At 47.3% G+C, this 24,152-nt stretch overlaps 2 protein-coding genes across 3 annotated transcripts; one reads left to right on the plus strand and one right to left on the minus strand.

The window, feature by feature from the left end:
- Nucleotides 1-19,077, plus strand: acp1 (acid phosphatase 1). Of its 2 annotated transcripts, none has more exons than XM_048250665.1 (6): nucleotides 1-73; nucleotides 1,166-1,239; nucleotides 5,436-5,549; nucleotides 11,416-11,477; nucleotides 13,131-13,236; nucleotides 18,970-19,077. In XM_048250665.1, exons 1-6 carry the CDS (start codon nucleotides 37-39, stop codon nucleotides 19,045-19,047), a joined length of 471 nt encoding a protein of 156 aa, XP_048106622.1. In that variant the 5' UTR covers nucleotides 1-36; the 3' UTR covers nucleotides 19,048-19,077. The 2 variants fall into 2 exon arrangements, with proteins under 2 accessions (XP_048106622.1, XP_048106624.1); XM_048250667.1 differs by lacking the exon at nucleotides 5,436-5,549 and adding an exon at nucleotides 5,253-5,366 and having other exon boundaries at nucleotides 18,970-19,065.
- A 1,508-nt stretch (nucleotides 19,078-20,585) lies between these two features.
- Nucleotides 20,586-23,644, minus strand: LOC125299424 (ALK and LTK ligand 2-like). Its single transcript, XM_048250695.1, has 5 exons — nucleotides 23,121-23,644; nucleotides 22,818-22,871; nucleotides 22,465-22,542; nucleotides 22,276-22,357; nucleotides 20,586-21,735 (listed from the first exon to the last, which is right to left on the minus strand). The coding sequence occupies exons 1-4, from the start codon at nucleotides 23,371-23,373 to the stop codon at nucleotides 22,281-22,283; spliced, it is 462 nt and encodes a 153-aa protein (XP_048106652.1). The 5' UTR covers nucleotides 23,374-23,644; the 3' UTR covers nucleotides 20,586-21,735; nucleotides 22,276-22,280.
- Nucleotides 23,645-24,152: the final 508 nt, after the last annotated feature.

Consider the following 24,152-nt stretch of genomic DNA (forward strand, 5'->3'; position numbering starts at 1 on the left):
GTAATAGACAGCTATTGAAGGACCTTAACAAGCAACATGGCCACTTCGAAATCTGTCCTGTTCGTGTGTTTGGGTAAGAATGTATTTATAAGTAGTATTAAATGTGCTTAAGCACATGTATATATTGCATTGCATAACACTATTGTTCAGTATATGCAAAAGACACCATCTGTAAACCTGGGCTGTGGGCGCGTTGTGTTGTTCATGGAATCCGTGACTGATGCTAGCCCTGAGCTTGGTCCCTGGTCCCCCTATGTGAAGTTGTGGAAGCATCACATTTTTATACTCAGAACAATTAGCGTTGGTTGTCATTTCTTTGTAGTACTAGTGAGAAAATAGGTATTATTTATATAATCTAGTCTATGCACTGGATAGTCGTAAGGCTGACTAGACAAGTTAACTTGCTGTGTCCAAAACATTCTGGGTATGCCACGCACTTGAGCTAATTCGCCGGTTAGCTAGTGAGAACTTCATGTAGTTTGTCAGTATATGTCGTTGTTTTCTCATTATTCAATTAAATAGTAATGTTGTTCCCTGTACCATTGTCGACATGTGTATCTTGCAAGTGTCTTTATTTTAAAAATGTTTAGTAAGGAGAGAGACGAATGTGTCAGTTGAGATGACTTGAAACGTTGAAAACGCAGTTGACAGTAGGCTAGCCGAAGTCCCAGCAGTAGTCTACCTCTGGTACTTTTACGCTGTGATTTGGTTATTTATGAATACGTGTGTGTGGGAACGCTAAAGAGTTTTAATATCAGTTCAAGTTGCAGTGAGGCATATTTATATGTTTTGGCTTACTTGGTAGTACTGCCTTTGGTTGCAACTGCTATGTACATGATGTCTGACCTTTGCTCTTTTGGAACTCTATGCATCGCCTAGCCTACTTCAGGGAAATGCAATGTACGTGACTGACAAAATACAGTGAAGACCCTCTGTATGTCAGCTGTTGCAGTTTGTTGCTTTGTTAAAGCAGTGGTAAAGTCATTGTTCAGAACTCAGTCATTCCATCACAGATTTCCATTGCCACATGCCTGTGGTTTGTAGCACTGTCGAAACTGGTTTCTGTTGAAATACATTTCTGGTTGCTCGGGTGTAGACCTCTGTGGCGTCTGACTCCTTTCTTTCCCTTTTGCTTCCTGCATACCTTACTTCATCACCTCTCCAGGGAACATCTGCAGGTCCCCCATTGCAGAGGCCGTCTTCAGAAAGCAGGCCACTGACAAAGGAGTGGCTAATGATGTAAGTTAGTCCTCCTCCTCCTCCATAAGACCAGATGTCTCTTAGCTTATCAGAAACCATCTCTCAGTTGATAGAGCATGCCATAAAGGTTTGCGTAATTTCTACAGCTATTCACGCCACAGAAAGGACGTATGAAACTGGGCCGACAGTCCCACGACACTTCTCAGACATCGGGCTGAACAGTCACTGTGGTTAAGTCCTCCTGGACGTCTGTGAAGGGTTTCAGTTAGGGATGGGCGTGATAGACTAAAAATGACTTCATGGTCTTTTTGATGATGACGACGACAAGAAAGTAGCAGCCTACTATTCATCACCACCGTTGAGAGCTGTGCAAGCACATGAAAGTATAACCAGTCCTTTTAGGCAAGTCCCCCCACTCGGCGCCGGCGGCTATCTTGCAATGGATTTTGGGCAATTATCGGGCATTTATTTTTAGTTATTATAAGTGAATGGGGAGGCATATCGCAAGGTGCGGGATATGTGTACAGTAAAGACTACTGCCATATTGGTGTTATGAACTAACCCAATGCATTTCTATGGAGGATTCTTTGAGTGCTGTGTCTCCTCATTAGAAAGCCTCTGGTATAACTTGAGTCTTCTTCCTCTCCTACTCCACTTAACTCCTGAACGCATTCAGTCCTGCTTATTCTTGTTCTATATGTGAGCTACACACCGTGCAATGCATATGTAAACATGTCAACAACTATATCATTAATATCGTGATGATAAGATAAGAAGAGACAAAACATGTTCACCCAATTTTGATGACTTGTATGATTTGACAACTGTTAGGATTTGGAATTATATTAGGTTTTTTTTTTTAAGTCACCACATTTGCATATGAAGGTATATTTGGTGCAAAAGTGGCGAGCACATTTAACTGCAGATTTTGCATGCGCACACTAAAGTCATAAATGTGTAACAGTAAAGTTGAAGTTGTACAAATTTTTTTTTATATCTTGTTAATACAAAATAGGGGCTACAGGTTCACAAAATCTTTTTTCTGGTACACAAATCCTATCTTGTGAGTCACAACTTTCAAGAGTCATGCATTGATAAGGAAACAAGCTGAGGTTACTTACTTTAAGAGCAGGCAATGGTAGTCTGAGCGCGATCCAGGATCCAGATCCGGCCGCCTTGTTTTCTCGATCGATTCGCTCGACGTGCACACATACAAATGTTTTTGCCCCAATTATATCACCTAGCGAGGTGCAAAAGTATCCGTCACTCGTAGAAGCAGAGCACTTGTATCAATTGACTTGTTGTCGTGCAAGAAAATCAAAGCGATCTGTAGAATTTTATTAATAAGAAATTATTTCACAGATGCACAACTTCGGATGCATTAGTTCACATTTGGGTTTACAAATGCACGAATGTTGTGCATCTCAGATTATGAAACACGGATGTGCAAAAGTGTCGTGCATGACTCTTGGAAGTTGTGACTCACAGGATAGGATTTGTGTACCTGTAACAAGGTACCCCTTAAGCCCCTATTTTGTGTTAACAAGATATAAAAAAAATATGTACAACTTCACATTTGGGTTTACAAATGCACAAATGTTGTGCATGTTCTCAGATTATGAAACACGGATGTGCAAATGTGTTTCGCACCAACTGAGCTGCAACGATTGGAGCAAAAGTGTCGAGTGCATGACTCTTGAAAGTTGTGACTAACAGGATAGGATTTGTGTACCTCTAACAAGGATTTGTGAACCCGTAGCCCCTATTTTGTGTCAAAAAATATGTACAACTTTAACTTTACTGTTACACATTTATGACTGTTAAAAAGTAGTTTGTCGAGGGTCTTAGGGTTTGGCACAAATGGCAGAAGTCAGGCAGAAATGGCGTGAATGATGACATTTATTTTTCCATCACCAAAAGTAGAGTCATCCAGTGCAAAATTATAGGAGAAAATAATGCAACGAAAAGAAAATAGAAACAAAAATACTTGATAAACGAAACAAAAAGGCTATGGCTATATTCAGCCAGAAACAACAGCACTAGATTTTCCAACACTAGGCTTTTAGGCTTAGTACCGGTAGGTTTTACACAATACCTTGCACTATAAGCAAGAGCAAGCAGTTCTGTTCCTTGAGAGATCTCCCTCCAAATGACAATCACCCATTTTATGCATTGGCAAAACCCACACCTAATTGGTAACTACCATTCGTCTATACACAGGCAGGGGTGTTTACTCATAATATCATAAATTCACATCAAACACAGTTAAAAGAGTACCGGTACACAATAAGAACACATAAGGCCTACTTAATAATATCAATGCATGGACACATGCCATTACATACAAAGTACAGAGTCGACTAACAATAATGGATTTTGCAAGGGGCCTTAAGTCGTGGATTAAACGCACCCTTCCATATAGCCATCCCGTATCGGGAGCGCGCTTCCTAGAAGCCCCAGGAAATCACCGGCCATAGCGACGGTAAGAAGTTGCACTTTTGAAACATCAAATACACAAACACCGTACAACACTCACATATTTTCTCATTACAGAAAATGTATACTTTATAATTTAAATGTGCTCGCCACTTTTGCACCAAATATACCTTCATATTTGCATGGCCTGGCTAGGAGGAAGTGAGACTCTTGGATGAGACAAGTAGTCACTAATTCCCACATCAAAATTCTGTTAAACCAGTGTAGCTGCATTTGTTGTTTCAGTACATCAAGGAAACTGTGTGAGGAATTTTTTATTTTATTTTTTTACAGAAACTGTTGTGATGTGTCAATATAATTGTTATTCACTGTGCTAAACCAGTTTGGCCTGTGAATGTATCTTTTTAAAATAACCCTAACACTATCACTAACATTTGGTGTTTCTGAACTGCAGTGATGTCATTGTTTGCATACATTTGATTTATTGGTTCAGAGTGTGCTCTGGCTGGCAAGCCAGAGCACACTCTGAACCACTCTGAACCAATCAGAAATCTGGCGAGTTTTCACATAGATCTCCGTTTGTCGAGGTCACAGACTACTGTCGGTACATAAAAAAAAAAAGAAAGTAAAACAGCGCTTCCCACAGAATTGAATTCTATTTGTGGTGGTAGGTGACGGGGGATGTTCACAGTTTTGAACAAATTTGCGCAACGTGGTTAAGTCACGATTTAGCCAGTCATCTTCTATTTCAACAACAATCCTTGCAGGATTTTTAATGTTTTCTTTAAATGTGCATGCAGGTTTGTTGCGGGACAGAGACACAAGAAGAGGCTGTGCAAAGGTGCACATAGCAACATAGCACTACAATGAAAGGATTTCATCCAATTTAAGGAGTACAACATAGAAAGTCATCGTGTGGTGGTCAGTGTTGATATTGTGGTGGGCCGCCACAAATAAGTCAGTGTATGAGAAACACTGGGAGCTCACAGACATGCCCCTAGAGTGTAGCGCTGTAACTGCCTGGCTGTGTTAGCTGCTGGCTGTAGCAACTTGAGCTAGGTAAAACCGATTGTTTCCATTGTTTTTTCATACAACAGTACACGGTGACCTGAAGAATCAGAGATCTATGTGAAAACTCGCCGGATTTCTCCTTTAAGCCTAAACATTTCTATGTGATTTCAAGGGTTTCACAAGAACAGATGTTGCTGTAATTTCAAGAAAATCATCAGTGCAAAAGTATTGCCTAGTAATTCTTCAGTTGATCAAACAGTGCCCGTCAGTTTAGAGTTGTAGGGTCATTCCACGTCAATTCAACCAGGGCCCACGCACTTAGGTCTCAAAAAACATCTGAAAAAATTAGGTGTACCTATATTACCCAGGAAACACACTGTAAAATGAATGTAAGATCAATGGATTTTTTGAGACCTAAGGGCCCTGGTTGAATTGACGTGGAATGACACTGTAGTATGCAATGCTGTTTGGATTGCTTGGATCTCTTGCCCTATTAACTCTGTGTTTGAGTGCCTGCTCCTTGCTTGAGGCTTGTGTAATGTGCATATATATATGTGTGTGTGTGTGTGTGTTTTGCGTGTGTGCACCTCCACCCGCACGCATAGTGGAGGATAGACAGCGCCGCCACCTCCACCTATGAGATCGGGAACCCCCCGGATCACCGCGGCCTGGCCTGCATGAAGAGGCACGGAGTGCCCATGCGGCACGTCGCACGCCAGGTAGGTCTATGGAAGTAGCCTCGTCATCTAGCGTTAGCTTTCCCCCTTTGCTCTGTGTGTCTCCTGCAGTGGTGCATAGACAGCGGTGCGACCTCAAACTGGAATGAGGGCAGCTCTCCTGACACCCGAGGCATCGCCTGCCTGCTGAAGCACGGCATAGAAACTGACCACAGTGCCAGACAGGTATACATATGTGTGTATACTAACTGCCCCCCATATACACACACACACACACACACAAACACATGTATATACTCACTACCCCCAATACACACACACAAACACACATGTGTATACTTACTGCCCCCCATACACACACACAAACACACACACACACACACACACAATCATCGCTGGTGTGTGTGTGTGTTTGTATTCATATTCTGGTGCAGTGTGGGCAGGGGAAAGAGGAGGTGGTGGTGGTGGTGGAGCCTTTTTCTCCTTCTTTCCCTGCGGTGCTGTGACTTGCAGCGATGTGCAGCTCTTTCCGGTGCCTGTCTAATGCAATGTGCTCCCAGTTGCTTGTTGCAGGGTTCCCACGGGTCATGGAATTTCTGGAATATCATGGAATTTTGGAAAGCCTATTCCAGACATGGGAAGTCAGGGAATTTTATCATTTTTGGGGCAAAGTCATGGAATATCAGGGAATTGTGTTGTAGAAGTTTAATTACTTGCCAAAATTCATTAATACAAATATATTTCCACTCAGAATTGGTATATATCTGGTTATTAGCGTTACTGCTTGCTTGATTAGTTGTGGTTAGCCACAAATTCAATGTCCATTTATTTATCTCTCGCTCTAAAAATTAAAGATTCTTGAATGCTGCACGACATGTTCTGGAATCTTTAGTCGGTATATTGTACCCTTCATTATATAGAATGTTTTTTTTTTTTTTTTTATCAGGGAAAGTCAGGGAAAATGGAATCTTACATTTCACTTGGAGTGGGAACCCTGTTGATGTGATGTTGAATTTAGACTGCTTTTGATATTGTCCTTTAATTATTTCTTTTGTCCACCTGGGGGTCATTGACCTTCCCTCAGCTGAGAGTACAGGGTCTGTTTAGGGAGACGTGTATTGGACATGCAAATGACATGGCCAGTCCATAGAAGTTGGTAAACAAAGTCTGCCTCTGGACTGGATAAGTTCACACACAGACGCAGAAACGTTTGTTTCGGAGCAAAATTATGTTAATCGGAGGTGTTTTGGGCTTAGACCGCTGTGAACGCGATCAACTTCTTGCAGCACTGCGCAGATCTGGCTGAATCTTACGATACAAACATGCATCACATTCAACCAAATCTGCACAACGCTGGAAGAAGTCGAACACGCCCACTGATTTGGCGCTACTGGAGCACAAAGTAAGGCAATGCGCTGCCTTCAGAAACTGTCCAGTCCAGAAACCTCTCTGTACACTTTCAAAGTTTACAATACTACGGTTGGTCTGTAGAAACCCTATCCACCACGCTACCACTGAAGTGAAAGGCTATTTTGGTCAGTGGTTTGAAAATAGCAATTTATCTTGACGTGGCTCCATGCCTGCTGCTACAGGTTCAACCATTTTGTTGCTAATTCAAACAGCTCAAAACTCCTCCGATTAATATAATTTATCTCCAAAACTAAAGTTTAAACTTATTATCATCCATAAATAGACCCCAGGTTGTTTTAACTCCGGATCATCCCTTTAAGCACAACTTAAAAACAGCTTTTAGAGGGAATTCCCTTCAGGACATTGGTCATTATTCAGAACTAACGTAGAATTACGTATTGTATCATGGCCTTTGTATCCTCCTGATCCGTATTGTTTCATGAGGTTCCAGGCAATAACCAGGCCAAGTTTGTTCTCAATAACAGTTGTAGGGATTTCCACAGAGACGGCCATGTTTGCCTAACAATTATTGAGTTTACACACAGTTAAACAATTACGGAATTGAAGACAAATTGCAAACCACACTAATATTAGAAGGTGGACAATAAAAACTGAACCTTCTGAGATGATTGGACAGGACTAGCTTAACACCCTATCATTTCGCAAGGGCCGAGCCACTGTGTCTCACATCTTTTCAAACATCTTTCAACACGGCACACTCACAGGCCCTCGTCCAACAGCGCTTTGAAGCGAAACACAGGCGGCTCTCCGAAGCTGAGCAGAATGGTCACAGCTGCTGCTTCGAAGCTGAGCCCAAAAAACTGAATTTTCAGCTAATCACATTCACAAGCAGTTCTCTTGTTCTTTGCGCAACTCGGCAAGCGACTCACTGGCCTAACTTTGAAAAAAAAAAAAACATCTGAAAAACATTATGATTTCACTAACTCCTGCTTTATTCCGAAGGCCTTCTTTTTTGTAGTTGAAGCATAGTCGTAGTAGTTATCCTCAGCTCTCAAGTTCAGCCCCATGAGGCATTGATAATCTAACACCCTAGGACTCATTGAAAGTTCCTTCACTCTTGGTATAGGGAATACTTATAGTATAGTATCAAAGAGCTTCCTTTTGCAGTAGTGAAAACAACAGCCCGCGATGAGGTAATTTGCAGCACCGTTTAGTTAGGCCTTTATTGTGTTGTTAAAAGGATTTTCCCCATTTATTGTAGAATGCTTAGAAGCATTGATGTAAGCATACTGTAGTAACATTTCAAGCACTGTTGCTCTCTGCACAAACTTGTGGGGAGCTAGGTTTGGCCCTTGGAACCATTATCTCCTTACCCCTGTTGTTTTCCTTTTGGGTTGAGAAATAGCTTTGGTTTATGGTAGGTCAAACAACGTGAAGTTCTCTAGAAAGCAGAAACTGGACCCCAGTGACCCACATATTCTGAATGCTGTGTTTGTTTGTGAGGTCCAGCCAAAGTATCATCCCCACACACACACACACACACACAAACAAAGATATGTTTTGTTATGTAGGCACAGCAAAATGTTATAACGTGTTTTGAGAGCCAGTGCAAGGCAGTGTTTAGATTAGACTCGACCACAGCAGTTCATGCCATGTGCAGACATACCTCCATTCATGCCATGTGCGGATGGTTTGTTAGCTCGTGTTAACCAGAACCAGAAGATGCTGCTGGGGCCAGTTTACTCATGATCCTGGAAGTCCAGAAAGTGTTTCAACTTAAAGCAGACCAACACAGTGTTAACACTCACTCTCTCTCTCTCTCTCTCTCTCTCTCTCTCTCTTCTCTCTTCTCTCTCTCTCTCTCTCTCTCTCTCTCTCTCTCTCTCTCTCTCTCTCTCTCTCTCTCTCTCTCTCTCTCTCTCTCTCTCTCTCTCTCTCTCTCTCTGTGTCTTTTTCTCCCACACTCACTGTTTCTCCCTCAGACACACACACTCCACTGTAACTAACCTGCTTTTCTGTCTCTCCCTCCGTGTGTTCTGTTAGTTCCTCCTTTCCCCTGCTTATCATCCTCCCTTTCTGCCCTCTCCCTCCCCTCTCCCCTCTCCCCTCTCCCTCTCCCTCTCCCTCTCCCCTCTGCCCTCTCCCCACTCCCCACTCCCCCCTCTGCCCTCTCCCCTCTGCCCTCTCCCCCACTCCCCTCTGCCCTCTGCCCTCTCCCCTCTCCCTTTCTGCCCTCTCCCCTCTCCCCTCTCCTCCCCACTCCCCTCTCCCCTCTCCCCTCTCCTCACTCCCCTTCTGCCCTCTCCCCTCTCCCCTCTCCCCTCTCCCCACTTCCCCCCTCTCCCCTCTGCCCTCTCCCCTCTCCCTCTCCCCTCTCCCCTCTGCCCTCTCCCCTCTCCCCACTCCCTCTGCCCTCTCCCCTCCCCACTCCCTCTGCCCTCTCCCCTCTCCCCTCTGCCCTCTCCCCTCTCCCCTCTCCCCTCTGCCTCTCCCTCTGCCCTCCCTCTCCCCTCTCCCCTCTGCCCTCTCCCTCCCCTCTCCCCTCTGCCCTCTCCCCTCTCCCCTCTGCCCTCTGCCCTCTGCCCTCTCCCTCTCCCTCTCCCCTCTCCCCTCTGCCCTCTCCCCTCTGCCCTCTGCCCTCTCCCCTCTCCCCTCTGCCCTCTCCCCTCTCCCCTCTGCCCTCTCCCCTCTCCCCTCTGCCCACTGATCTTTTCTTTTCTCTCCGCATCTGCTGCCAGGTGGCTTACACAGCACACACACACTCACACACTTTTCCTACAATGAGAGAAGTTCTGACCCTCTGTTTCATCTCCCTAAAGGATGCGATTGCGTTTCTGAGCCAGTGGACTTTGCATGAATAAAAGCAGTTTTGACAAAGAAAGATATAAATATGTTACGAATGCCTGAGATAATTAACCTGGTCAAAATGTTTAACTTTCCACCACTAATGTTTGTGGGGCTGCAGCTATCTGATTGGCTGCCAAGCTGCCATCCTTCCTGAACAGCAGCCAAGTCTTTTACTGTGTGTATGGAGTGTCTGTGTGTGTGTGTGTGTGTGTGTGTGTTTGTTGGTGTGTGTTTATAGCGTGTGTATGCACACATTTATACAATTGTGCGTTTGTGGTTAGAGCATGTACATTTTTAGGTCTTTATGCGTTCGTGTGAGTAAATGGTTTCTCCTCTGGCTCAGATCAGCGGCTTTAGTGTTTTGTGTCACTGAGAAAATGTGTGGAGTGCACCCTGCTGTAGTCAGTCATTATTTCACTCTCCCTGCATTTCTAGACTTCCCAAGATTTTGGCATTATGTGTACAAGTGCGTGTGTGTTTGTGGAGCACCCCCACCCCACAACAACAAAACTCCACACTCAACCACACATTCCCCTGTGCATCACTGTCTGTGGCTTCTTCAGCTGTTGTGCTGCCTCTGTCTAGTGTGTGTATGCTTTTGCGTGTGTGAATGAATATATATATATATTGCATGTGTGTGTGTCAGGGGGGTTGTGTCAGAGCGTTTACAGGTCATGTGAAGGTCTGCTGAGCGTCACACTTTGTTGTAGTACATCCTTTTCTCCATAGGAGGCAGTCAAGAACAAGAGTCAAGAGTCAAAACGTAGAACCTGAGGAGAAGCACTATTCAAATGGGATCAGTGATGTGTGTGTGTGTGTGTGTCTGCATCGCATGCCTCTGTAGGCATGTAATGGCCAGGTCTTTTTTTAAGGGGCGTGTTGGTTGTTCTGAAGCTCCCTGAGGCTGTATATTTGTGTGTGCCAGTATTGTATTGTACGTATAGAGGTCTGTCTGTCAGTAGGCTCGGCCATGCGTGTTTACATCTTTAGCTGCGCCGTATGTCATTTATGGCCTTCGTTGTCCGTCAGGTTTGTAGACCTAAGCTTGTGTTAACCTTTGGGTGGACGCTGAGAGAGGGAGGGAGGGAGAGAGGGAGGGAGGGAGAGAGAGAGGGAGGGGGGAGAGAGTTGGGACTAGGCGGAGCGGTGCGGTTTAGGCCAAATATTTCACTCCAGACATTTCATCCGCTGTGTTGTATTGCCGTCAGACCGTGGAGTGAAGTGCCGTGGAACACTCAGGGAAGCACCAAGCACGCCTCCAGGATTGCTCAATTTCACTCACAGTCTCAGACACTCGCATGCCCAGTTACTCTGTGGTCCATTTCATAATCCCAGTGTGTCCAGTATAAGGGGGAGTGTGTGTCTGTGTCTGCACATCTGTGCATGTGTCTGTGTGTATGGAGAGTGTGTGTGTGTGTGTTAATGTGTGTGTGTGTGTGTGCGTCTCTGTCTCTGCGCGGATACTAAGATGGCTCATCCCCCTGCTCAGTGCTCCTGTCTGCGTCCCTGATGTGCACTGGAGTGCATCGAGATGAGTGCGTCTCCTGGGAATGAATGAACACACACACACACACAGTCTCACATTCACATACATGCACACTTGAATGTATTCTCCAGTGGCTCGTGAGTACACAGTCGGACAGGCAGAGAATAAATAGGCTTAGTGCAAGTGGAGGGAGGGGGGTTGTGTGTCCCATACTGGGCCAGTCTATTGGTGTGTACTGACCTGTGTCGCAGTGCCTGTGTGAAGAGCACTTTTAATGTGTTCTCTCCATTTCTTCTCTTCTCTCCATCTTCCTCTTTTTCCACCATCCCTCTCTCTCTCTCTCTCTCTCTCTCTCGCCGTGCCGCCCACCCTATCGCTGGCCCCCAGGTGACCCAAGACGATTTCCAGACGTACGACTACATCTTGTGCATGGATGAGAACAACCTGAGGTACGGTATGTGTGTGTGTGTCTGTGTCCATGGAGTGATTATGTCACAACCGCTCCATCCAAGTCAAGTCAACTTTATTTATATAGCGCATTTCATGCACAGAGGTCATTCAATGTGCTTTACATAAACAAAAGCAAACAGGAATGATTTCCGATTACATCTTGTGCACGGATAAGAACAACCTGAGGTACATTGTATATATGTGTGTGTGTGTGTGTCCATGTAGTGATTATGTCACAACCGCTCCATCCAGAGGTCCCCTGGTGTGAGAATTTAGTTTGCTCGTCTCTTGTATCTCTGGCCCTGAGTGCCAGCGGATATTAAGCAAGAAGGATCGGCGCTGTAATGACACCAAGGTGATGTCCTAACCACTGGACCCCAAAATAAAAATGAACGCCTCCAAGCAGAGAAGGTTCATGGAGTTCTAAAGGGTCTTTGATCCAAGGCCCATTTCCAGACCGCAGCGCTAGGACCAGGTGCTGCCACCGGGGACACTACAGAGCCAGACTGACATGCGTTATGTGTTCTAATGCGCCTATATACTCTGAATGCTCAGAGAATTTTAGAACAACTCAATATACCACACACACACACACACATACATATATATAGATAGATAGATAGATAGATAGATATGTGTACCTCATACATACACACACACACACACACATGCTCCATATACACAGAGGATTGAAGGGCCACATACGCATGCTCCATAGTGCACTGAAAAATCTCCCGTTCATGCGCTGGCTGGCCTCACTATGCCTCACTTTACCTTATTTAGAGTTTAGAGAAACACCTCTATTTTGGTCCCAGTGCGGAGGGTTTGTGTAAGAGGCGGGTCAGGGTTAAAGTGGGGCTAAGTGGGTGCTATCTGTCCGTAAGCCCCCTGTTGAGGAGTGGGGGGGAGCACGGATCATGGCAGCATCAGCATCACATGCCCCCCTCAGGTCCGTGCGGATAAGCCGCTTATTGAGTTCCTGGGATGCCTCGCCAGGGGGGTGGGGGTTGACCAACCCCTCCTCACTTGCAAAACTCTCAGCCAGCGGTCAGCACAGCACAACATAGCCAATGCCACTGCCTGAACCCTCACTTTCACTCCACAATGGCAAGCAGGGGGCCAACTGGGACTCATGTAGCCAGTTTGAAATAGTGTTTGCAATAGCTCAGCTTGACCCAAAGTGAACTGTCTCTATGTCTCTATTATCCAACCTGGGTCACTCACTTGGCCGATAGACCAGGCCGCAGGCAGGTTTGGGCCACTGAGCCTTGGCCTTGGCAGGGTGGCTCCTTTCTCCCTCTGGAAGCCCCTGAAAGGCCATACACTCAGTAGGCTGCAGGGGGGGGGGGGGGGGGGGGGGCAGCAGCAGCAGCAGCCAGTTGCTCTGAATACATATATGAGAGGATTGGAGGGATTTGATTAGGTGATGTGTTGTGAAATAGAAAGTCCAGCCACGTTTGGTTTTTGTAATGTTTTTTTATTGCATTTTCTACTGAAACTAGGTTTCTCGAGGCAGGATTAACAAACAGAACAGTGTGAAACTCCAACTTGTGGGACCAGTGTGGCTCCATGTTTTCTCAAACTTTGGGCTGGACTTTCGCAACAGGAAGGTACTGTAGAATGTGCTGATGGTTTGGTTGTGTGCCCTGCAGTGACCTGAACAAGAAGGCGAGCAGGGTGAAGGACTGCAAAGCCAAGATCGAGCTCCTCGGCTCCTACGACCCGCAGAAGCAGCTCATCATCCGGGACCCCTACTACGTGAGTCCTTTCTAAACACACGTATTCATCTCACTCAAGCCAGCTGTACTGGGTCAGGCACACTATGCAGGTTTTTTAGCTAATATGCAAGTTTTTTCGCTTAATTTACCTTCATTTAACAGCTTCAGAGTCATTGGAATGGTTATATGACTTTTTTGGGTTGAATGGTGGCCGTCTGGCTTCCCCCTAGCCCCTGTGAGCGGAAAAACCACCCTTGCAACTGTGGGCCCGCGGGCCGACGCCCTCAGTGTCAGGAAGTATAACGAGTGTAACAAATTGCTTTACTGCATTCAAATACACATAGACGCCAGGCACCGGCTAGAAAAAGGTAGCAATGGAGTTTCTCAGACATTCGTCATGACAAAGCCAGCGAAAAACAAGAAAAAACCGAGAAAACAGACCAGACTCTCACTCCCCACGTGTGTCTGTTCACCACTTCCTCCCAGTCTGGACATATCACTCCCTTTCATTCGCACATCTGGTTTTGCAAGGGTGCAAGATTTCATCTCCCAGTGCCACTAAACAATAAACATGTTCCTTTCTAACACCAGACGACTGTCCAAGCTGCTGAGATCCATTCTCCCGGAACAGCCACCCGTACCACATACCTGCAGGGTAGTGTAGGAGGAAGGGTGGATGTGGGTGGGTGGGTGGGCTGGGATTTTTGTGATCTCCATGCCCACTGTGTTAACAGCCAGAGGTAATGAGGCTGATTTGCCAACAGGGGATTGCGGATTTTTCACATTTTCTGACATTAAGCGAGATTAGGAAGGCGGGAGTTTGGTTAGGTTCACTGGGGGACTAAAGCTACGGCCATGGTGTGAGGTGACCAAGAGTGTGTTCGCCAGGAAATCGGATTTTCAGTCTGATCTTCGTTGTTGATTAACAAATGAAGATACAGGTATGGCTGAGTGTGTGTGTGTGTGTGTGTTCCTCCTCCTCCTCTTCAAAAAAAGAGCAAACATCAACGACCACATAATTACCAGGGTTCCCACGGGTCATGGAATTTCTGGAATATCATGGAATATTGGAAATTCTATTCCAGACATGGGAAGTCAGGGAATTTTATAATTTTTGAGGCAAAGTCATGGAATATCAGGGAATGTTGTACAAATATGTCCATGCATAATTGGTTTATATCTGGTTAATTAGCTTTACTGCTTGCCCAACTTTGTTTATTCAATGCCCATTTATTCATCTCCCGCTCTAAAAAAGTAAAAGATTCTTGAAGGCTACGCGGCTGCTCTGAAATCATCGGTCGGTATATTGTGCCATTCATTTATTAGTCATAGAAATTCAGGTCTTTTGTCAGGGAAAGTCAGGGAAAAGTCATGACATTTTACATTTGATTTAGAGTGGAAATTCTGAATTACACACTCAGTGCACATACATTTTTCAAAAGATCAGGGTGGGAAAAAAATAGTCAGAAGAAAAGTCAGAGTTCAAGCATCAAGTGCACATATTGTGTATGTGTGTGCGTGTGGATAATTTCTGGTCTGGCTAGCGATGCTTTTGCGAAGACTTCACTGTGCAACAGTGTTTTTACTTTTTGATGCTGATCATATTAAGTACTCTTAATTTCTATGGTCATTGCTTTCGGTAAATAAGCCACAGATCTTTGTGTGTATTTGTATGTATGTATGTGTGTGTGTGTGTCTGTGCATGTGTGTTTGTGTAGAAATAGTGGTAGGTTCAGTGTGTCTCGCTGGAGTTGATTTATGGACTGGGGAGGAATGTCACTGCGTAAGCACGCAGTGTGTTTGGGTTTGTGTGCTGCGATAAGAATGTGAGTCGGGCCTAAATCATCATCATCATCATCATCATCATCACCACCAATCACCAATCATCAATCATCAATCATACTCTGACAAGATGGAAACGGGTCTGCAGGCCCAATAACTCTCCACCTCTCGTCGGGTGAGCGGCCTGGAACTGACCAAGCCTTAGTGGTGGCTGTGGGCAAGCAGGGTGTAAGCTTGTCACATCTGAAAAAAACTGACCGACCTGCTGGTTATGTTCTCCTGGGCAGGGAGGGCCTTGTGATTCTTGCCATAGTTCTTGATGAAACTGGAGAGAGAACTTACACACACACACACACATCCACTACTTGAATTTCCCCTTGGGGTTCAATAAAGTATCTATCTATATCTATCTACATATGCTCGGACAGCTCAGACAGAACATTAAACATGAATGCAAATATTTTGCATGCACATTTTTCGCACTGGATGCGTGTGTGTTAAAATTGATTCATACTGAGTTTTACTGGGCTGTAATCATTGTAAATATAATTATGATAATTTAATTGCTTTGTGAAACAACATGTCAGAATTGGGCTTATAAAATTAAATGTGATTATCAGCTGTAATTTATGTGTAACCTCAGCTAGGCAATGGTTTCATCATAACCAGTGTAGGATGTTTGTTAACGAACACACAAATAGGCTTGTGTTGTGTCATTAACACCAAAATTCCAGTAAATATATCCACAAGCTCAACCGCACACAAACACACACACTTAATGCACCCCCCACCCATCTCCACATCCCTCATCTCATTCAAACACACTTAAAAAACACACACTCGCATATACACACACACTTACAATAACACACACACGGCACGTTTCCTGCATTACACTTACTCAAGTTGATCATGAGTTTGAGAAGTGTTGGAGTGCTGCCCTTATGGTCAGCCCTACCACCACACACACCCACACACACACACACTCACGTGCTCAGTCCCCTCCATCATATGATCCATCCCGGACCAGGAACCTGCCATCCCATCCACTTGGCCCGGTCGCCCCTGGGGATCACAATGGACACTACACTACCTCCCCCACACACCTCCCAATCAATCAAACACCACACTGTGGTCACAGCGGCGAACTGGCACGCCACCGCTTCCTGATTTTGCGCACACAGTCTGCGCACTGTTTGCGTGAGGAGCTTGGGGCCCATGGGCTGGAGGTGGACTTGCTTAGGCAAGATCTTGCTTAGGTAAGGCTGACTCCAGCAATCCCTATTAGTCCACAAGCTGTCTCGAACTGGTTCCAGTACAGCGGTGTCGGTCAGCTGGCTGCGTCCCCCCCCAGCTTAGGGCCACCTCTAAGCATCCTCTAAGTCCTCTGATGGCTCGGCCACATGCAGGGGCTGTAAGTCTCTCAGCAGGACTGAACACCGTGTTTCTTTAACGCTTCGTTTAACCTGTTGCTTCGCCGCATGTTGTGCATTTTCGTCCTCACACTTCTGTACTCTCATGCCATCTTGCCTCTGAGCTGCTCACTGTGCGTTTGCCCCCCCCACCGCCACTGTTTTCTCCCCTCCAGTCCCCCACCCCCCCGCAGTTCTTTGTAGCACAACTGACTCCGCTAGCCATTAGCTGTTGGCTTACTTCACGCCCCCTCACGCCACGCTCTACGCCACATTTTCCCCATTCAGGCTCTTTAACACCACACCCCACACACACCCTAGTTATTCCACCAATATTTTGCAGTATGCCGCCAACCACGGCACCTCCCTTCACCCAGCAGTCATTCTTCCTTCTCTTGCCACCTCCTGCCCCTCACCTCCTGCCCCTGCAACCTTTCCCCTGCCCCTGCAACCTTCCTGCCCCCAACCTTCCTGCCCCTGCAACCTCTCCCCTGCCCCCACCTCCCTGCCCCTGCAACCTCCTGCCCCTGCTACCTCCTGCCCCTGCTACCTCTCCCCTGCTACCTCTCCCCTGCCCCTGCTACCTCTCCCCTGCCCCTGCAACCTCTCCCCTGCCCCTGCAACCTCTCCCCTGCCCCTGCAACCTTTCCCCTGCCCCTGCAACCTCTCCCCTGCCCCTGCAACCTCTCCCCTGCCCCTGCTACTCCCCTGCCCCTGCAACCTCTCCCCTGCCCCTGCTACCTCTCCCCTGCCCCTGCTACCTCTCCCCTGCCCCTGCAACCTCTCCCCTGCCCCTGCTACCTCTCCCCTGCCCCTGCTACCTCTCCCCTGCCCCTGCTACCTCTCCCCTGCCCCTGCTACCTCCCCTGCCCCAACCTCCTGCCCCTGCCACCTCTCCTGCCCTGCCTCTCCCCTGCCCCTGCCTCCCCTGCCCCTGTGTGCCTCTCCCCTGCCCCTGTGTGCCTCTCCCCTGCCCCTGTGTGCCTCTCCCCTGCCCCTGTTACCTCTCCCCTGCCCCTGTGTGCCTCTCCCCTGCCCCTGTGTGCCTCTCCCCTGCCCCTGTTACCTCTCCCTGCCCCTGCCACCTCCTGCCCCTGTGTGCCTCTCCCCTGCCCCTGTGTGCCTCCTGCCCCTGCTACCTCCTGCCCCTGCTACCTCTCCCCTGCCCCTGCAACCTCTCCCCTGCCCCTGCTACCTCTCCCCTGCCCCTGCAACCTCTCCCCTGCCCCTGCTACCTCTCCCCTGCCCCTGTGTGCCTCCTGCCCCCAACCTCCTGCCCCCAACCTCCTGCCTCATACTCTCCTGCCCCTGCTACCTCTCCCCTGCCCCTGCTACCTCCTGCCCCTGTGTGCCTCTCCCCTGCCCCTGCTACCTCTCCCCTGCCCCTGCTACCTCTCCCCTGCCCCTGCAACCTCTCCCCTGCCCCTGCAACCTCTCCCCTGCCCCTGTGTGCCTCCCCTGCCCCTGCTACCTCTCCCCTGCCCCTGCAACCTCTCCCCTGCCCCTGCTACCTCTCCCCTGCCCCACCTCTCCCCTGCCCCTGTTACCTCTCCCCTGCCCCTGCAACCTCTCCCCTGCCCCTGCAACCTCTCCCCTGCCCCTGTTACCTCTCCCCTGCCCCTGCCACCTCCTGCCCCTGCAACCTCCTGCCCCTGTGTGCCTCCCTGCCCCTGCTACCTCTCCCCTGCCCCTGCAACCTCCCCTGCCCCCGCCTCCCCTCCCCTGCCCCTGCCCTGCCTCTCCCCTGCCCCTGTGTGCCTCTCCCCTGCCCCTGTGTGCCTCTCCCCTGCCCCTGTTACCTCTCCCCTGCCCCTGCTACTCTCCCCTGCCCCTGTGCCTCTCCCCTGCCCCTGTGTGCCTCTCCCCTGCCCCTGTGCCTCTCCCCTGCCCCTGCTACCTCTCCCCTGCCCCTGTGTGCCTCTCCCCTGCCCCTGTGTGCCTCTCCCCTGCCCCTGTGTGCCTCTCCCCTGCCCCTGTGTGCCTCTCCCCTGCCCCTGCTACCTCTCCCCTGCCCTGCCTCTCCCCTGCCCTGCCTCTCCCCTGCCCCTGTGTGCCTCTCCCCTGCCCCTGTTACCTCTCCCCTGCCCCTGCTACCTCTCCCCTGCCCCTGTGCCTCTCCCCTGCCCCTGCTACCTCTCCCCTGCCCCTGTGTGCCTCTCCCCTGCCCCTGTGTGCCTCTCCCCTGCCCCTGCTACCTCTCCCCTGCCCTGCCTCTCCCCTGCCCCTGCAACCTCCCCTGCCCCTGCTACCTCTCCCCTGCCCCTGTGTGCCTCTCCCCTGCCCTCTGCTACTCTCCCCTGCCCCTGCTACCTCTCCCCTGCCCCTGCTACCTCTCCCCTGCCCCTGTTACCTCTCCCCTGCCCCTACCTCTCCCCTGCCCCTGCAACCTCTCCCCTGCCCCTGTGTGCCTCTCCCCTGCCCCTGCTACCTCTCCCCCTGCCCTGCCCTGCAACCCTCCCCTCAATTCTCTCCCCCTGCCCCTGTTACCCTGCTCCTAACCTCCTTGCTACCTCCCCTCTCCCCTGCCCCTGTGTGCCCGGCCTCACAGCCCCTTCTGTTTGTGTGTTCCTCCTTTTCAGGGCAGTGATCAGGACTTCGAGACCGTCTACGAGCAGTGTGCGCGTTGCTGCAGGGCGTTCCTGGATGCCAACTCTTGATTCCCAACACCCGAGGGGGGGGTGAGCGGGGTAGGGGGGGTGGACCACCTAGTAGAGTGCTTGGATTTGCTGGGGTGTCCACCTGGGTTCTTTCTCCGTGCGGCTCTCTCTGTGGCAGGGGGCAGTGAGAGTTGGGCTCCTTCTCATGATAGCTCAGGATCATGTCTTAAACCGTTCAATAAACAATTCTGTGTGTTTAGATCATTAGATACGCTCATAAGCAGCGCTTGCAGATCACAACAGCCACCTCCAGTTTCCCTTTTCTGAGGGGAAACGTTCAATAAACAAATGTCTGATAAAGAAAATCGAATTATGTGAACTGTTTTCCCTTTGCACGCACTTCCCCCTCCACACAGAACTCGTATTACTCCTCTACTCTAAGCCTACACCTACTGCCGAAGCTATTTTTGCGACACACTTTAACCTCCTGTACAAATAGTCAGACGATGTCGGTTCGACAGAACTGGATACTTTTCTACATCATATCCACTGATGTTAATGTAGTACAAGCAAAAAAAGAGTAATGTGTGCAAAGGAGGAGGAGTTAAGACAGCATGATTTTTAGTGCCGTGATGTCACAAGCTGTTAGTTGCTATACTGCTGAAGTGCCATTTGAATTTGAACACATGGAGCAATTGCTTAAAAAATAAAAACACAATGAGATGAATGTTTGAGAAACAGGAAAGGACTACTTCGGATGCACCCTTGAGTTGTAATGTCAAATCAGATTAAAAGGGTCTGGGCATTGGCCTACACAGCCCTGATGTCTTTGTCTCTCTTCACAGTGAGAGTGCCGTCCTATAAAAACCAATCCGCATTCAAGACCATGATCGTATTATCAGGAGGTGGCAGGAGTGGCAGGGGTGGCAGGAGGCCAACTGCAGCTGTGCACATATCTAGACAGGCAATTAAATTTTGACTGGAGAATCCTACAAACTTGTAACCTTTTTTTTAAAGAACCCTAACGAGTCCAGTGTATGATCATCAGTTGTGGATGTTGTTTGACATAAACAAGACATGTTCATGAGGCTTTTAAAGGATAATTATTCACATAGATCTCTGTTGCTCGATGTCACCGAGTACTGTCGGTACGAAAAACAATGAAAACAAACGGTTCTACCTAGCTGGAGTTGCTGCAGCCAACGGCTAAAGCTAAACCCAGCGCTACACTCTGGGGGCATGTTCATGTAGCACCTTTAAGTGTGTTTCAGGTCCGGTTCAGGTGTCATAGTCCTGGGGCAGGAATAATCCACATGAATCCACTAGTGGCAAAGGTTATTCTTCCTTTTGTAAGGGTCTTGGGGGACAGTCTTTGTCTGACTTGGCACACAAGCACACATCTCGCAGTCCTATCAAACAGCTGCAACCTGGCTCCTCCTAGACACATTCGCATGTGCGCACACACAGACATACACACAAAAACATTTTTGAGAATCTACCTGGCAACAAAATCAAGCAATTTAAGAAAACTCGAGCACAAAGAGAAGATTTTATATACCAATCTTATAATTTATTTAAATACATTTCATTTTTTAAAAATTAGTATGTCAACTCAACTCCCAGTTGATAAGTCACATTCATTTATGTGCATTACACTTGATCTCTTTTTTGGCTTTAGTCTTTCGATATTTACAAGTTGGAAAGTTGGCATGATTATGTAATATACAGCCATAAAACTCTTGAATACATAAATATACTCTGACTCAGGGCTCCAAAGGAAACGTTTCATAGGGGTGACTGGCAGTCAGACATCTCAGCTGTCCAATCCTGCTTCAGAACAAAGCGATCACCGGTACATGAAGCAGAGGAGCGAGGCTACAGGTGCAGTGGAGTTTCCTATGATTGCCATAGACACTAACAGAAAAAATAAATTTCTTAACCGGGGGTAACCAGTCCCGCCTCCTCCCCCCACCAGAGAGATGTTGACTGAAAGGGAAACAACTTCATACAGGATGCGGTTTTCTTTTTTTTATAGAAGAGGCACAAAAAGATGTGCTCATGTAGAGAAGGAGAGCCACAACCCCCACTGATTTGTGGATCCTGCTGTTTTGGACAATAAGTTTAGCAGCATTATTTCACATCCTTGGACCAAAGTGGTCAGTGTTCCTCTATCTCTGTCACACCGTCGCGCTCGGCTACTCGTGGCCAGTCCACTTAGGTGAGGGTACCAGAGATCCAGAATCTCCATCACGTTCCGTAGCATATCTGAAGCGAAGCCATTCAACGCACTCACAAAGTGTAATGTTTAAAGAGGCCTGGCAGCCGCAACCCAGTGACTCAAGCACATTCTGCATTGTGGTGGCACTCAGCATACACACACACACACACACACACACATACTACTGCAAAACAAACAAAAAAAAAAACCTTTTCATCGTGGAGTTTTGAAAGCTGAGAAAAAGTTGGTCTTGTTTAGCGGGTGTGCTGAATCCCAGAGTTGGGCCCTTTGGTCAATTCGCCATAGTAGGAAGTCCCGGTGACCACAAGCAGAGGGGGAGAGCCATACCCAGGAACTCCTGTTCCATCTCCCGAGCTGCTGGTCTTGTTTTGGGGTCCATCCATCTATCCGAGCTGTGCTTTTGGATGCCCTGCGAGGTCATCTGCTGGAATGTGGCTTTGGGTTTCACTGGTGTTCGCTGTTGTCCAAGGCACTTTCATTTAGCGATTCTCTAGATCTGTCTGGTTTGGCTGCGATATGGAGAGGGGAGGAAGTCAAATTTAGTACTTTCATATTTGGCTCGCTTTGTGTGTGTGTGTGTGTGTGTGTGTGCACTTGATTGCATCCAGAAATGTTTCTCTCAAAAGAACTGTGCTATTAAGGTATAAACAAGATGTGTTACAGATACTGACTTGGTATGAACATGGGATATTCTCCTTTCATCCCATACATGAATAGCCATTCCATTTTCTGTCAACTCTGAATTCTCAAAATGTCTTGATCTGGCTAAGCTGAATGTTCAGAAATACCACAAAAACAGGCAATCAGTCTATCAGCCAAAGAAACCCTGTTGCGTGTTATACAGTATGTATAAGGGAACTACTATGGGAGAACATATGGTGTGAATAACACAAAATGCTTTCTAAGACTGACTAATAGTAGTTGTCAGGTCTGATATGCCAAGTCCGTATGAAAGCTGGAACGCATACTCTAGAAGGGTGTTCAGTTTTCATTTCAGATCGCATTACAATGAAAGTGTGTGTGTGTGTGTGTGTGTGTAAGAAACCTACCTGGATTACTGTACTTCTAAGCCATCTTTACACCGTGGACTCCCAGCCAAACGCTGCAGAAGCCGCACACACCTTTTCAACACTAAACAAAGGGAGCGCAAAAGAGACATTTAATAACTTAGTGGGAATTCTGCAGTGGAAGTCCATTCACACAAGTCTCTTGTGACTGTCTTTCAGAACAGTACTCACAGGATTTCATGGTGCATTCTCTGGAGTAGTAGACCCGTAAGAATTGCTTTCTGCACTTGTGTGAGATGATGATGGGCCCTATAGAGAAGAAAGATAACTGCTCTTGAATTTGGAGCTTCACATTGTTTTGAAGTGCACACATACATGTAGCTTTAAGTTTACATTTATTCAGCTGACACTTATTCAAAGCAATTGTATAGGTCATATAGTGGGTTAAAGATACTTCACTGTGTATTAGTCCAATATACTTTGTTATAGGGCATAATGATTTTTGAAAACTGTTTAAAGAATGTTGCTTGAACACATGACACAAACAGACAAATCTGGTGCAAGTTAGCGCTGGTGAGACATACCTGTCATGTGTTTCAGAAACTTATCCTTTTTCCGCAGGTCTCTGGGAAACACTTCTGCACGTGAACAAAAAGAGGCAATCAGCTTAAGCCACGCGCTGACCCTATTTAATATAGCTGACCTTGACATTCCTTTTACGTGAGAATCAGAGATGCTACATTGCTAATCACTTACAGTTCAGATAACCCACCTTCTAGAAAACATTATTTTTCAACCAATACAATGTGTCATAAACCTTTACTGGTACCGCGTAATCCCCATTTTAGTAGTCTATGGTAGGCTACGGTGCGAGCGCATGTTCTTACCCATTACTTGATCTCCATTTTCTTTAATGTGATGTGTGCTCCTCTCCGTCGGGATTTCTGCAATTGTAGACTGTGCAGCATTTTTTGACTCTCCGTTTTCCTCCACGTGCTTGATCAAGTCTTTTATCTGAAGATAGAAGCTTTTCCCCGCTTTGGCGCCCTTGTCCAGTCTCGCGCTGGCGCTCTGGCAACGCGCGCTGGTGAGAATGATCAGTGCGAGCGCCAGTAGTGGAATTGTCCGCAGTCCAAGCATTCTTGTTTCTGGGTGCGATTAAAATCCTCTGGGAAAGAGTTGATTTGTTTGTCGCCAAGGCCAAGTTTCAAAAGTTATTGTCAAGAACTACCGTAAAGTCACTCCTTAAAATCCAAGTAGTTTTTCTGTGAATCAAATTTCATTTGGGGTTTGCACAATGTAATCCCTTTTTAAAGTGTTTGTCATAAAACAAACGCTGACCGTACTTCTGTTACCCGTGTCTCCACATAAAGTGCATAAACTGCGTTTAAATTCAGGATGACTATCTGCGGTAGACTAATACAGATAAAAAAAAAACTTGAATGTGCAGGAGGATTCAGACTACAATTAATTTTCGCATCAGACGTCCTGTCTGTCTCTGTGCATCTCGGTGAAGCCAAGGATGTTCTGCCAGGGACCTGCTCTGGTTATATTCCCCTTCTCAGGCGGTCTCTGGTGGCTCACCTCGCCATGCCTTTAATTAGAAACTGGTTAACTGTTACTTGTACACATTTCCCGAACCTCAGGGGAGCACCACTCGCGTCACGTTAATCCACCGGAACGTCACTTACAAAGAAACTTTACTCTAAAGCCGCTAACTGGAGATCCAGTACGCGGTCAGAGACACAAACATATCCTCATGCGAGCTTCCAGTCCGTACTGCGAAAGATGTTCTTGAATCATGTTACTGACCAGTGCCTGGAATGCCTGCTGATGAGTTAATTGCGTGCTGTTATGGTAAGCCCAGTATGGAGTCGGGCAGAAAGCAAAACTAGTCAAGTAACAACAAGTAAAATAAA

The sequence above is a fragment of the Alosa alosa genome, chromosome 8, assembly GCF_017589495.1.
Source record: "Alosa alosa isolate M-15738 ecotype Scorff River chromosome 8, AALO_Geno_1.1, whole genome shotgun sequence".
Taxonomy (NCBI): domain Eukaryota; kingdom Metazoa; phylum Chordata; class Actinopteri; order Clupeiformes; family Clupeidae; genus Alosa; species Alosa alosa.

Excerpts from the sequence above, each read along its gene's own strand:
- acp1 (XM_048250665.1), top strand. The coding sequence starts at position 37 with ATGGCCACTTCGAAATCTGTCCTGTTCGTGTGTTTGG. Across the intron at positions 11,478-13,130 it reads ATGGATGAGAACAACCTGAG|TGACCTGAACAAGAAGGCGA; the intron begins GTACGGTATGTG and ends TGTGCCCTGCAG. Across the intron at positions 13,237-18,969 it reads TCATCCGGGACCCCTACTAC|GGCAGTGATCAGGACTTCGA; the intron begins GTGAGTCCTTTC and ends CCTCCTTTTCAG.
- LOC125299424 (XM_048250695.1), bottom strand. The coding sequence starts at position 23,373 with ATGCTTGGACTGCGGACAATTCCACTACTGGCGCTCGCACTGATCATT. Across the intron at positions 22,872-23,120 it reads AAATGGAGATCAAGTAATGG|AAGTGTTTCCCAGAGACCTG; the intron begins GTAAGAACATGC and ends GTTCACGTGCAG. Across the intron at positions 22,358-22,464 it reads AGAATGCACCATGAAATCCT|TGTTGAAAAGGTGTGTGCGG; the intron begins GTGAGTACTGTT and ends CCCTTTGTTTAG.